The sequence below is a fragment of the Neopsephotus bourkii genome, unplaced genomic scaffold (genome assembly GCF_033783945.1).
Source record: "Neopsephotus bourkii isolate Nb327-2 ecotype Australia unplaced genomic scaffold, CSIRO-AGI_Nbou_v1 NB_565, whole genome shotgun sequence".
Taxonomy (NCBI): Eukaryota; Metazoa; Chordata; class Aves; order Psittaciformes; family Psittacidae; genus Neopsephotus; species Neopsephotus bourkii.
In genome coordinates, this window is record NW_026901066.1 from 2,366,294 (window position 1) to 2,378,320 (window position 12,027).

General features: G+C 43.8%; 1 protein-coding gene across 3 annotated transcripts in view; it reads right to left on the reverse strand.

Annotated features, from left to right (window-relative positions):
* The window catches only part of LOC133211096 (protein LYRIC-like), a 28,448-nt gene that overhangs the window by 3,155 nt on the left and 13,266 nt on the right, over nt 1-12,027 (reverse strand). For 2 of the 3 annotated variants that reach the window (XM_061351203.1, XM_061351205.1), the window contains exons 4-8: nt 11,954-12,022; nt 9,857-10,075; nt 8,223-8,297; nt 6,564-6,662; nt 42-148 (exon numbers count right to left, since the gene is read on the reverse strand). In XM_061351203.1, the coding sequence (XP_061207187.1) occupies nt 42-148; nt 6,564-6,662; nt 8,223-8,297; nt 9,857-10,075; nt 11,954-12,022 (569 nt within the window). The remainder of the gene's footprint in view (nt 1-41; nt 149-6,563; nt 6,663-8,222; nt 8,298-9,856; nt 10,076-11,953; nt 12,023-12,027) is intronic. The other variant, XM_061351204.1, reaches the window with a different exon arrangement.

The window sequence follows — 12,027 nt, forward strand, 5'->3', positions numbered from 1 at the left end:
GTCATAGAATCATAGAATAGTTAGCAGCAACACTGTCTCACCTTCTCCTTCTCATCCCCCATCTGGTGCTCCTCATCTCCTGTCCAGTTTCCCCACTCTTCCAAGGGAGCCTTCCAGTCAGAGTCTAGGTCAATAGCTGAAGGATCATCTGTTAGGACAAGCATACAAATTAATTATGTTCAAATCCATGCTACTTCCCAGGCTCACACTAGTAACAAAATTGCTGCAGAGATCTTGTCATCTTCCTGCTTGCCAATGGGCTGACTGGGTGTGCATGTACTCACACACGTCTTCAATGTATTTTGAAAACTACAACTGACTGCTGATTGACAATTTGTGACTGCACTCTTCAGGACAGGAGGAAAATTAAGGAAGGGCAGAAAAATACATACAGGAAAAAAAGTGCTTCCATACTGCACTTCAAGAAAACAAGCTTTACAATATTAATAGCATGGCTTCTCTAGCATTTTCTTTATTTTATGGAGAAGGATTCAGGCATATCCAGAAACACTGGCAGACACAGCAGGCTCTTCCACTCACTGCAACACACCATCCTCAGGGCAGTTATTTGTATGGAAGAGTAATATTATTAGCAAAGGAGTTATGCATTTGTTAATGCTCTCATTGGTGTTTTCTTTCCTATCAAAAATAGAACCAAGTGCGTTCTTGACTTAATCTTCCTGGTTTATTTTCTTTTCTTGAACGTAAGCCAGAAAGGCACCATCATGGCATACATGCAACTGTAAATATGCATTAAATAGGTAACACCTACCCTGCATCAATTCTTATCATTTCATGAGGGCTAGGCAAAAAACTTTTGAAAATCTTCTAGGTTTCTCTATCTGCCAGCATCTGGTGCCTTTGAAAATCTGGCCACAAGCCCTGAGCTGCCTCTCCATCCAGCACTCAGGCAAGAAGGCAAAACAGAGCAGTCTTAATTCCTTTGCCCAAACTGAATGAGTTGCAAAAAAACAGATAAATCAGCACAAGATGTTGAAAGGACTACTTGATCATTTTTTAATGGTTTGAGTGCAACAATCTTAAGTCTTATCCTAACAGGGAAAAAGATTTTGAAAACACAGCATATAATAATAACAACTCTTAGCTGGTCACATCTCTTAAAATAAAAACAAATACAAAAAAATCCCAAGCTGCATGGAAAAACTTCTCGTTGAAGCAGGGCCAAAACCAAAAGCATGCTGGGGAGGATAGAAGAAAATTGTTTCCAAAAAGTTGCTCTCTCCAGTTTGCTGCCAAATGTCATAAACATGATTCTAGACATTGCTCAAGTTTCTCAGTTTAAAATCCATGCATAGACAGTATTTCTTTCCTTCTTCAACAAAATAGAGGCAAGTATTTTTGAACACATTCCTCAATAAAATTACAGTCTAAGTATTTTAGGCAAATGAATGCATCTCGATTTGAGAGATGCACAATATACATGAATGAGTTAGATGTCTGAAGAACAGTTTGTGTAAGCTGTAGCATGGGATACCAGCACCAAAAAGCTCCTGCTGATTCTCCCCAGTTAGGTAATCTGAGGGTCTGGCTCAGAACTCTGGAGCATTTAGCTGTCGTGGATGAAGGCAATAGTAACCTGCATTCCCCAGCCCATTAACTATGCCACAAGGTACACTGGACGGAGGACACAGCAAGTCCCAACTCCTTAGCCTGTGCAGTGCACACTCTGCCTGTGGTTTAAAATCTCTGCTCTTGTGTAGCATATTTCCCTTCTACACTGACATCTCCTGGAATGTTTTTAAACTCTGAATAGTCTCTAATATTTTTAAATCAGCAACTGCTTTTCCATGGGTCATAAATTCTCTCACAGGCTGAAGCTGGTCAGTAATTCCTCCAGTAGGAGAAAACCAAACACAAAAAGTAACGTGCCGTGCAGCAACAAGTACTCCTGTTCCCCTGGTGGGTTTAGCACTCATAGAAGTGGTATCTCCCGATGTACCTATAGACCAACATCTTGATAATTCCTTCTGTTCATTTTTACAGAAGCAGTGCTCAAGGCCAGGTTGGACAGGGATTTGAGCAACCTGGTCTAGTGGACGTAGTGGAACAGGAAAGTAGCTTTGTCTGGGTGGAGCTGCTGGGGGACTAAGGTGGGTGGCAAGCAAGAATCCAGTTGGAAAATCATAGAATCATGATTTGGGTTGGAAGAAACCTTAAAGACCATCCAGTTCCAACCCCCTGCCATGGGCAGGGACACCTTCTACTAGACCAGGTTACTCAAAGCCCTGTCCAACCTTACCTTGAACACTTCCAGGCATGGGGCATCCACAGCTTCCATGAGCAGCTTGTTTTAGTGTTTCACACGCTCACAGTAAGGAATACCTTCCTAATATCTAATCTAAATCTACCCTGTTTCAGTTTCAGCTGGGTGTAGGAGTCCCTCATTTGGCACCTTCCTCTAGCATAACTCAGTAGATGCAAAAATACTAAGTAAATCCCAGACTAAAGTCTTCTTTTAATTGAAAGAAGCTGCTTATTCCCATGAAACAAAGAAATTAAAATTCATTTTAACCCCGGGACAGAAGAAGGAGGGGAGTCAGGAGACAATGGGGCTGTCTGAGGGTTCCAGGCAAAACCTGCCTTGGCAATAAAGGATTCACTGGGAAGATGCCAAGTCACACGTAGAAAGACAACCTTCGTTGTCATGAGATGCTGCATTTGCAAAGCAGAACATGGGACTTCTGAGACTGCCTTGTGCTGTTGCCAGAGCACAGGTCCACTGCACTCTGAAGCAGAAAAACTGGATAAAATCATTATGTGCTTCCTTAGAATTTGACACAGGTGCTCTACAACAGCCCAGCCAGCCACTCTGTGCGGGTTCACATTTTGTAACAGCAAACCCACCCGCGGCCTATAATGTATTTTGTGAGATGGGTAAGCATAAGTACATCAATGTCACCAAAGGGGCAGCAGCAGACCTGTGGTACAGGTGCAACAAAGGCCGTATTGCGAAATACCTGTGTCCTGGGTTTAGCAGTAGCAGTCAGTTTTTCTCCTTCTTGGTAGCTGGTGCAGCATTGTATTTTGACTTTCAGCCTGGAAACAGTGCTGATAACACCGATGTTTTTAGTTGTTGCTAAGTAATGTTCACCCTGACCAAGGACTTTGTGAGTCTCATGCTCTGCCAGGGAGGAGGGGAAGCCGGGAGGAAGCAGAGACAGGACACCTGACCCAAACTGACCAGAGAGGTATTCCACACCACAGCACATCATGCGGGGGGGGTAACTGGGAGTTACCCGGAAGGACATGGGGTCTTCTGGGTAGGACTCGTTTTTTTCGGTGGGGGATATTGTATTCTCTTCCCTTCTTATATTAACTCTTATCATTGTTGTCGTTGGTGGTAGCGGTGGTGATTTGTGTTGTACATTGGTTGCTGGACTGTTCTTTTCTCAACCTGTGGGAGTTGCATTCTTTCGATTCTCCTCCCCATCCCTCCGGGAGTTGGGAAGGGAGGGGGAAGGAAAGAAAGAGGGAGGAAAAGGGGGGGGGGGAGTGAGTGAATGAGCTGTCTGGCTGGGTTCAAACCATGACAATATGCAAGCAGTAAAGTTGTTGAGATAAAGCACAGGAGGAAGAGCAGGAGGATCCAGAACAACCCTGCAGATCAAGCAAGAAAGGTGCCTGGCAAAACCAGAGCAGTTCCCGGGCTCAAGAAGAAAGTGAATTATGCCAGAAGCAGAAGAGATTCACCCCCCTTTCTTTCAGCTTCGTGGCAGGGATTAAAAGTATGCAAATACTAATGACGAGCAGGGAAAACTGACTGAAGTAAGTTGCCCATTTTGGGGCCCCCTTCCCACATGGAGGAGTGCTGACCACTTCAATTTCCTGCTGGGGCTGCAATCATCAGTGCTGGCCATGTGGCTTCAGCTCCAAGACACTCAACACCCATAGCTAATGGCTTAGATTACTAAAGACTAATTTTTTGAATATGCAGAGAAAATGGCTGATGACAGAATAAGGATTACAGAATCGCTGAGGTTGGAAGGGACCTCTGAGGATTCCACCCTGCTGCTCACTGCAGGCTCAGCTACAGCAGGTTGCTCAGGGATGTAGCCACCAGGATCTTAATATCTCCAAGGGTGGAGACTCCACAACCTTCTGGGCAATCTGTTCTGCTGCCTGAATACCCTTAACATAAAAAAAAACCCACAAATATTTTCTCATGTGTAAGTGGAATTTCCTGTGCTTCTTGTCAGAGGCAACCACCCCATCAGGTGTTCATACACATGACAGACTTTGCTGGGCCTACTCCAGTATGTCCATGCCCATCTTGTACTGGGGAGCCCAGAAATGGGCACAGCACTCCAGATGTGGTAGTGATTAAGAATTAACCATCAGCAATGTGTTCATCAGCAATTAATGAACATCACCCTAGCAGTGTGTAATCCTCAAATAAGCCTGATTTGTCAGTCTTTTAAACACTCCCCTATCACAGTGACCTCAGTTCGCTAACTACTAACTCCCTCTCTCCGTGTACATACACTTTCAGTGGCAACAACATGTAAGCCTCAAACCTTTTGTTGGTTAGGGTGTTGTTATTACTGGTATACTTCACAAAAAGATATCCCTAGGAGGAGCAGGGAGCCGGCCCAGGCTGCTCTGTGAGCCTGGTACAGAACAAAGAGACTCATTAAATGTACTGATCTGGATTTGATAAAATGACCCCAGCTCATATTCAGGTTATGAATGGCTTTATTTCTTTTCAGTTCAGAGGCCTGCAAGCAGTAACAGGCCTTGTTTAACTGTCAAAGAGCTCATTTTGCCTGCAGTGCAGGCCTTACTGCCAACCATTACCTCATCTAAATTCAGGGAATACATGTTTGTGACACTCCCCTCTGCATCAATATCAAGGCTGAAGATTTAAAGGAAAAATAATACTACTACTAAGAAACGTGCTGTAGGGTGGGCTGGAACCCTACCATTTCTGCTTTCTACCAAAATGTTTCTGCTCCAACGTTTGAAAGAGCAAGCTGCTGTACTTGCCCCTATCAGTTCTGCTCCCAGATGGGGGGGCATTGAAAAAGTGGAGCTCTCCCTGGCTTTGCAACTGCAGATCAAATCCCAAGAGCACCAAGTGTGACATGTGCTAAATGCAACGCAAGGAAAGGCTGCTGGAGAGCTACCTGCATTGCCTCCCTCCTTCCTGTGTGGGCAAGCCTGGGCTCAGAAGTTACACAGTGCCCAGCAGCAACATGGTGATGAACAAACAGCACTAAGGGAAGGGGATGCTTAGGGTTGAAGTTTTTTTGGTTTATTTTTTTAAAGGGTTTTTTTTGGTTAATTTTTTTAAAGCAAACTATGCTAGTTACAAAATCCTCTGATGGCCAAACTGATGCGTCTGCTTCAAAGTCTCAGTTACTGCTGGGCAGAGGAGCATAATGACTGCAGTGTGTTCTCAATGCATTCAACCAGTCTGGGTTCCCCTGCAGTTAAGGTAATCAGAGCAGCTAGAAGAGCAAGAAGGGGTCTGCTTAGCTCGTCAGCCATCATTCCTGCAAGAGCAGGGTAAAAGCCTCCCAGCAGCAGGGGTATAAATAGATACTTCAATCCTGACCAAAAGGTCAAGAGAAAAGGCCGTATAATACCCCCACTGTTCATGCCAAATTATTCCAGCCACTCAGGACCCACGCTGGCCTATCAAGCAGCTTTTAAAAGTAACAAAAAAGCCACCAGTCATAAAAAGACTACAGTGCTCATTGTCAGAGTCCACTGGAGCCGGATTCTGCATGTGGGTTCTGGGTATTACAGAGGAGACTTCCAGTTTTGGCAGAGGTACCCCATGCTCTAGCAGCACCCTGTCCTCCCTGCAGCTCTTCCTCGGCCACCCCACAGAGCCCAGGCCAGGGGCTGCCTGGAAAGGAGCCATCCAGCTCCACCTTCGCCACCCAGCAATGGGAGGGCAACAAACACAATGCTCCTGTTACGAAAACCAAACCCAACTTTTCATTCATTGCACAAATTTAATAATCTGCGATGACTGCTAACACATGGGGTTTTGAAGTGCAGAGACCATACTGTTGCCTCTGGCTCAGGGAGTCCCTGACCCACTCTCAGCTGGGTGTGGAGACGGATCATCTTGTGCTTGTCCTGTTCCTGTGCTTATCTGCCCTTAACTACTATGTGCAACTGCCAGAAAGAGGACACCAGGCTACAGAAGCCTTCAGACAGCCTCCCTACAGCTGGTCTTGCTACCCACAGTGTCTAATTACACTTTGCACAGCAGTATGAATGCACTGAACAAGACTGTATGTACTGTATCCCTTTTTGTCACTTTCTAAGTAAAAACATAAAGAAACTGCATGTTCTCACACTTCTCAAAGATCCCATGCAGGGCACCTGCCGCTCTGGCGGAGCTCACAGCAGCTCTGGGCATCTGCCCAAAACCAGACCCAAGCTGAATTTCTTCCTTACCTCTACCAGCCTTTGTGCGGACAAGCCACATGGGAAGTGGACCCTTATTTTTGAGGCTTAGGGAACAGACTGAAAAGGGTGTCAGCATTGGTGCACTTGTGTTTCAACAGAAAGAGAGCAAAGGGACGTACCCTGCCCCTGCCATGCATTGTCTGTGGGGAGGAAACTCGAGCTGGTGTGCCAACAGCATCTGGAAGGACTGGCCTCAGATGATTTATTCTTCACGTTATCTGCATACAGGAAGACATCTTTTTAAAAAATAAAACCAAGCAACCCCCCTCTAATCTAAAAGATAATCACACAGGTATATTCACATTATTAGAACCAATTAATTATGCCTTTAGCTGCTCGCTGTGTCACAATGCCTAGATGTTACGTAATTTAAACCCCACACTAATATGTGCTGCTCATCACAGTGGATTTATTAACAAAGGTTGGAAGAGGACACAGTGTGTATAAGTTACTAAAAACACAGTATTTGGAGATGCAAACTTCTGACACATCGTTCTTGGGGACATAAGAAGGGAGCTACAGCTCCTGCAGAGCAAAAGCCACATCCAGTGTATCCAGCTCCAACTCTCACGCCTTCAGTGAGGCGGCTTCTGCTCATTCTAACAGAAATCCATAATTACCATATGAATTACTCCAAGAAAGAGCACAGATGAGAGAGAGTTCCTGGAGGAAAAAGAAGAGTTAAAGTTTTTTTATTATTATTTCGAACAACTAAAACTACCAGTAGGATTCACATGCCTCCCTTTAGCCCTTTTCTAAGGCCTGTACATAAGTAGCATTTTCTTCAGTTCTTTTATACACCAGATTTATTTTTTTTTTCACATATCTGATCTTTCCTTTCTTCCTTTCAAGTAAACAACTCCCTTGATTCTGTATTGTTCTGTATTGGCTTGATTTTTTTCTGCATAAATGCGAATGTTAACAATGTTAATGTTAATGTTCTCCCTGTTGAGTACTTGCACATTAGGAACTGCTTCACTCCGCTGATGCAGTGTTGGAAAATAGAATATTAAATATGGCATGATTATTGATTACCAAGTCTGGCTTTAGAAATTAATTTCAGCATCTTGGCTTACACCACACATGCTGTTCTGTGCACAGATCTATGTGTATCTCTGCTCGCCTTTAGCATCTCAAAAAGATTCAGGACCAGACTTTGCATTCATCAGCCAGCCAGCTGGACCTCCAGACAAATGTGAGTTTCTGGTAGGCAGAGAGTGTATGAACCAGGCACCAAGAAGGACTGACACTTGCAGAGAGGTGAAGTGAAAGCCAGGAACAAGGCTCAACTTAATGCAAAACTAGGAGGTGTTCCATCCTTCTCAAGGCCATGTGTGGAGATGCTTAAGCTGGAAAACCTTTGCTGTGCTGGCCAGGAGGCTTCTGGCTAGGCAGCCTCTAACAGGACCTCTCCAACCTGGGCATCTGCTCCCCGCTTTGGTCTGAATTCTCTGAATTTGCTGGTCATCAGAACACAACAGAAGCCCCCCGTGTGAGCAGATGTAACAGGGAGAATACGCTGGCAACATTTTTTTTTTTTCATGTATTCAAAGATGAGACATGAGTTTGGAAAGTGCCAAGTAAAACATTCTGATGTCACTTCTTCAAATGCTGGTGCTCTGGACTGCAGATGGTAGCAAGCTTTACGTGGGAGAGTGTCTAATGAAATGTTGCTCCAGGGGAGAAGATCCGTATGTGAGCAATGAGAGTACTTTAGGCCAAGCATCTAAGAAAGCAATAGAAGAATTCACATGGAAGTCCAAAGAGAGAGCACTCACCTAACTCCCTGGACAGGTCTGATAATGTCCCAAAGGTCACAGGACAGGATTTCACTTCTGCAATATCCCATGTTCCTGCATTTAGAAAGCAAACAAACAGTAACTGAAAATGCGATGTGACATTCACAGCTGGCAACTGCAGTTCCTACCTGACACTCCCAATCTCAGTGCTGGAGAAGAATCAAGCAAGGAGAAATTATCTTTTATGGACAGAAAGAGTTCAGCCCAGTCACCATGTACATGTTCTCAGCCCTTCAAAGTGTGCATCACACCAGCATGGCACTTTTCTGGACTTAATCAAAGTCCTCATTCATCTGAACTGATGCCTGTCCCCTTTACACTCAAGTGGCAGAAGCTGTCATCACGTATCAGCTTGGAATTTGGCCTTTTGAAAGCATTAGAGTAAAAAATGGCACTAACATTCTCCATGCATCAACTTATACTTTGCAAAGAAAAGAAAAAAAAGGACTCTTGCAGAGAAAGCAACTCATGTAACTCATGTAAGGGCAATCTAAAACCATTTTCTGAATCACCAGAGTACTGGATTACTGATACCGAAGGTGATTCATTGTGTGGCCTTATATACCCATCAATCCAGTCATCAAGACTGATTAATCATTGAGATTGTAGTGAAAATCAAATGCTTTCAAAAATTAACTGAAAAGTAGTAGTAACAACTATAACTTGTAACTCTCCCACCCCACCAAGAAGTCAGGAAGAGAGATATAAAGATATAATGGTCCAATTACCTCCTCATTATCGATTATTGGGTTTGCCCTAGAATCTACAGTACCACCCACAATAGAAATACATTTCGAAATATAACTTTGCTATAAAAATGCTCCATCCCTGGCAGTGTTCAAGGCCAGGCTGGACAGAGGCTTGGGTGAAATGGTCTACTGTGACGCATCTCTGGCCATGGCAGGGCATTTGGAACTGGAGATCTTAAGGTCCTTTCCAACCCTAACTATTCTATGATGGAAATGAAAAGTCATCAAATACCAGTGAAAGAGCTGATATCAGCTTCTCTCATCTTTAGCCTAATGGCCTGGCAGTCCACCCCTTTACTGCTTTAAAGGCGTCTGAGGTTATAGAGACGCAGTTTCCCACCTCCAGCTTATATTACATAGAGAATGTCCCAATAGCACACCTGAGAGCCAAAGTTGCTCTAAATGACCTTGTTTGCACAAGAACAAGGGGTGAATCAGCTTGGAAGGTGAGCAAACTATGTAGGTACAGCACAGCACTGACGGGAACAGACTATCTCCAACTGTCAAATACCCAAACTGATATAGGAATACCCTGGCTCATACTGCCTTGATCTACATGCTGCAGATATACCCTGAAGCCTAACTGACCATGTGTGAGCATCCTTGAAAAGGAAAGGCTTTGTCTGCAAAGGAATAAAACACTGCAAACCTGTGGGCAGAAAACAAGTTGTACCCAACAGGTAGCCTGCAACACAAAAAAATCCTGCCACAAAGACAGGAATTATTATTGCTGGAAAATAAACAACAAGTAGCAGGGTTTAAAGGGTTGGACAACATTGCAGGTGTGCAGGATCAATGTTGGTGAGGCTGTACTCTGCGGGACATGAAGCTTTCCCTCTGCAAGGCTTGACGGTCGACACTCACCTACATTGGAGAAAACATCCTCTTCTGCCAGGGAGAGCGCCGATTCTTCCGGTATGGCTCCTGACACTTTCAGTGCAGTCCCACACTCTGCTTTGGCAATGACAGCACCTTTTCCACCACCGCTGGCGTCCTCCGTGAGTGGCCACAGCGCTCTCTTCTCATCCCAGTCAAAGGCTTGCTCAGCCACCAAGCTACCCAAAGATGCTCTGCTGGGGTCTTCTTGGGAATAAACATGATCACAGGGTCATCATTATTTTTAATTACAATGAAGAGTTTGTACAGGGGAAACAACAGAGCAAGACACAATCTAAACCCATCAGAAGTAATAGCTATATGCAAACTGAAATTATTCACAATGACAGTAAAGCAGAGCCCCTGGGAGGGGACACTGAAACAGCAGATACAAAGACCATGTGAGAAGGAAGGCACTATGCAATCCATCAACGTATTCCACAGGACATGACGCTGTACTACAGAGGTCTTAGGCATCCCTAACTGCAAGGGTGGCTCAATGCCTCCAGAGTCCATCAGGGGACCCAGAGCAATAAAGGGAGAGAAAGAGAACAGCAGGACCTTCAAGGAAAAAGAAAACAAACCTTTTGGGTGTTGGTAATTCAAGGCTGCTACAGAAATCAGCACCAGGCACATGGATATTTATAAATAATTACAAATATCTTCAGCATCTTTTGTTCTGAAGGGTTCCTAATGTACTTCATGACTCCAGCCTTCACAATAGCAAAGTTTTTTACTAGGGCTTTGGTGAGGAGGGGACCACTGCTGTCATTAACCCCACCTTCACACACCTTAATGCTGATGCTTCTTCCCTACTAGGAAGCAGCAATCAGCACTTGACAGGGTTAGGGATTTCTCCTGGAAGATCACATTTCTCTGTAAATATCCATACCTAATAGGACCACCACAATGACCTGGTTCAGCTTGCTGCATAACCCAGGCTCCAGGACTGCACGAAGGACTTCTGGTGCTTCAACTGCAATGTGGTCAGCTGAGCTCCCTTCCCTTGGGTCAGCAAAGCACTTAACACCTGATAGGTCTTACTGTTAAACCATGCATTAACCTTCTGCATATAAGGCTGGAACCACCAATGCCAACAGGCCAACCTGCATGAAGAAAGGCAAATACAGACCCATCTACTTTGCCGGAGAGCAAGTAGAGACCTCAGCACTGTAAGCCCGTAGAGACTGTCATGAAGATATTTAACTCAACTTATCTAAACTCAATGTTTAATTTTATATAATCCAAATGATAAAGTGGTTCCAAAATGTCTGTATATTTTTAGATTAAAATTTCCTGTTCACTTGCCCTTTGATTTTAGTAGATTGCCTGAGAGCACTTTAAGACAGTCTTACTACAGACAGTGCACAAACACCCATATTTATCCAGCTATGTCTCCCAATTTCAAACTTATAAATTTCAAGCTTATAAATTACTTTAATATTTTAAACTTAACAGGTTTCATTATTATATTGATCATTTAACCACAGATAATTAAAATATTTCCAAATACCTTAACTCCATGACCTGCTTTCATATATAAACATAACATTAACATGTTATAACATTAATAACAACATAATTAGTAGAAATGTATATAGACACAAGTACATGGCAGACTTTTTAAAATCCCCAGAAGAAAAACGTGGAGTGAGCACAAAGCTTTGTTTCATTTTATCCCCCTTTTATAGCTGTTTACTCTATGCAGGTCTGGATTAAAGAACCTGTTTGGAACTGAGCAAATTACACAGGTTTTTATACATCCACTATCAGAAAACTTCTCTCAAGTCATGCAGAAGTAAGTAGTCCACATTACAACAAGCCTTTAGCAGACCTCGGATCTAACAGACATTTATTTGCTTTCAAAGTCCTATGGGTAATACTATGTGTTTTAATGAAAGCCTGGAGTAAAAGGCAAGCTCCCAAGTAAGAGCTCCCAAAGCTGTTTTTTCCTAAGTTAAGAGCCTACGTGAGTGTGAAGATTTTGCTGCCGAATGATGAATAGAGCAAAGAAAGATGTTGGAAAGTGAGAAGGGGTGACCAGCTCAGCCGGGGCAGATGTGTAAACTAAGCCTGTACATTTACCTTTTTGTTTCAGCCTTTCCTTCCTTAAGTGTCTCTTTTCTCGGCTGCTGATCTTGGTCTGCCAAACTCCTACA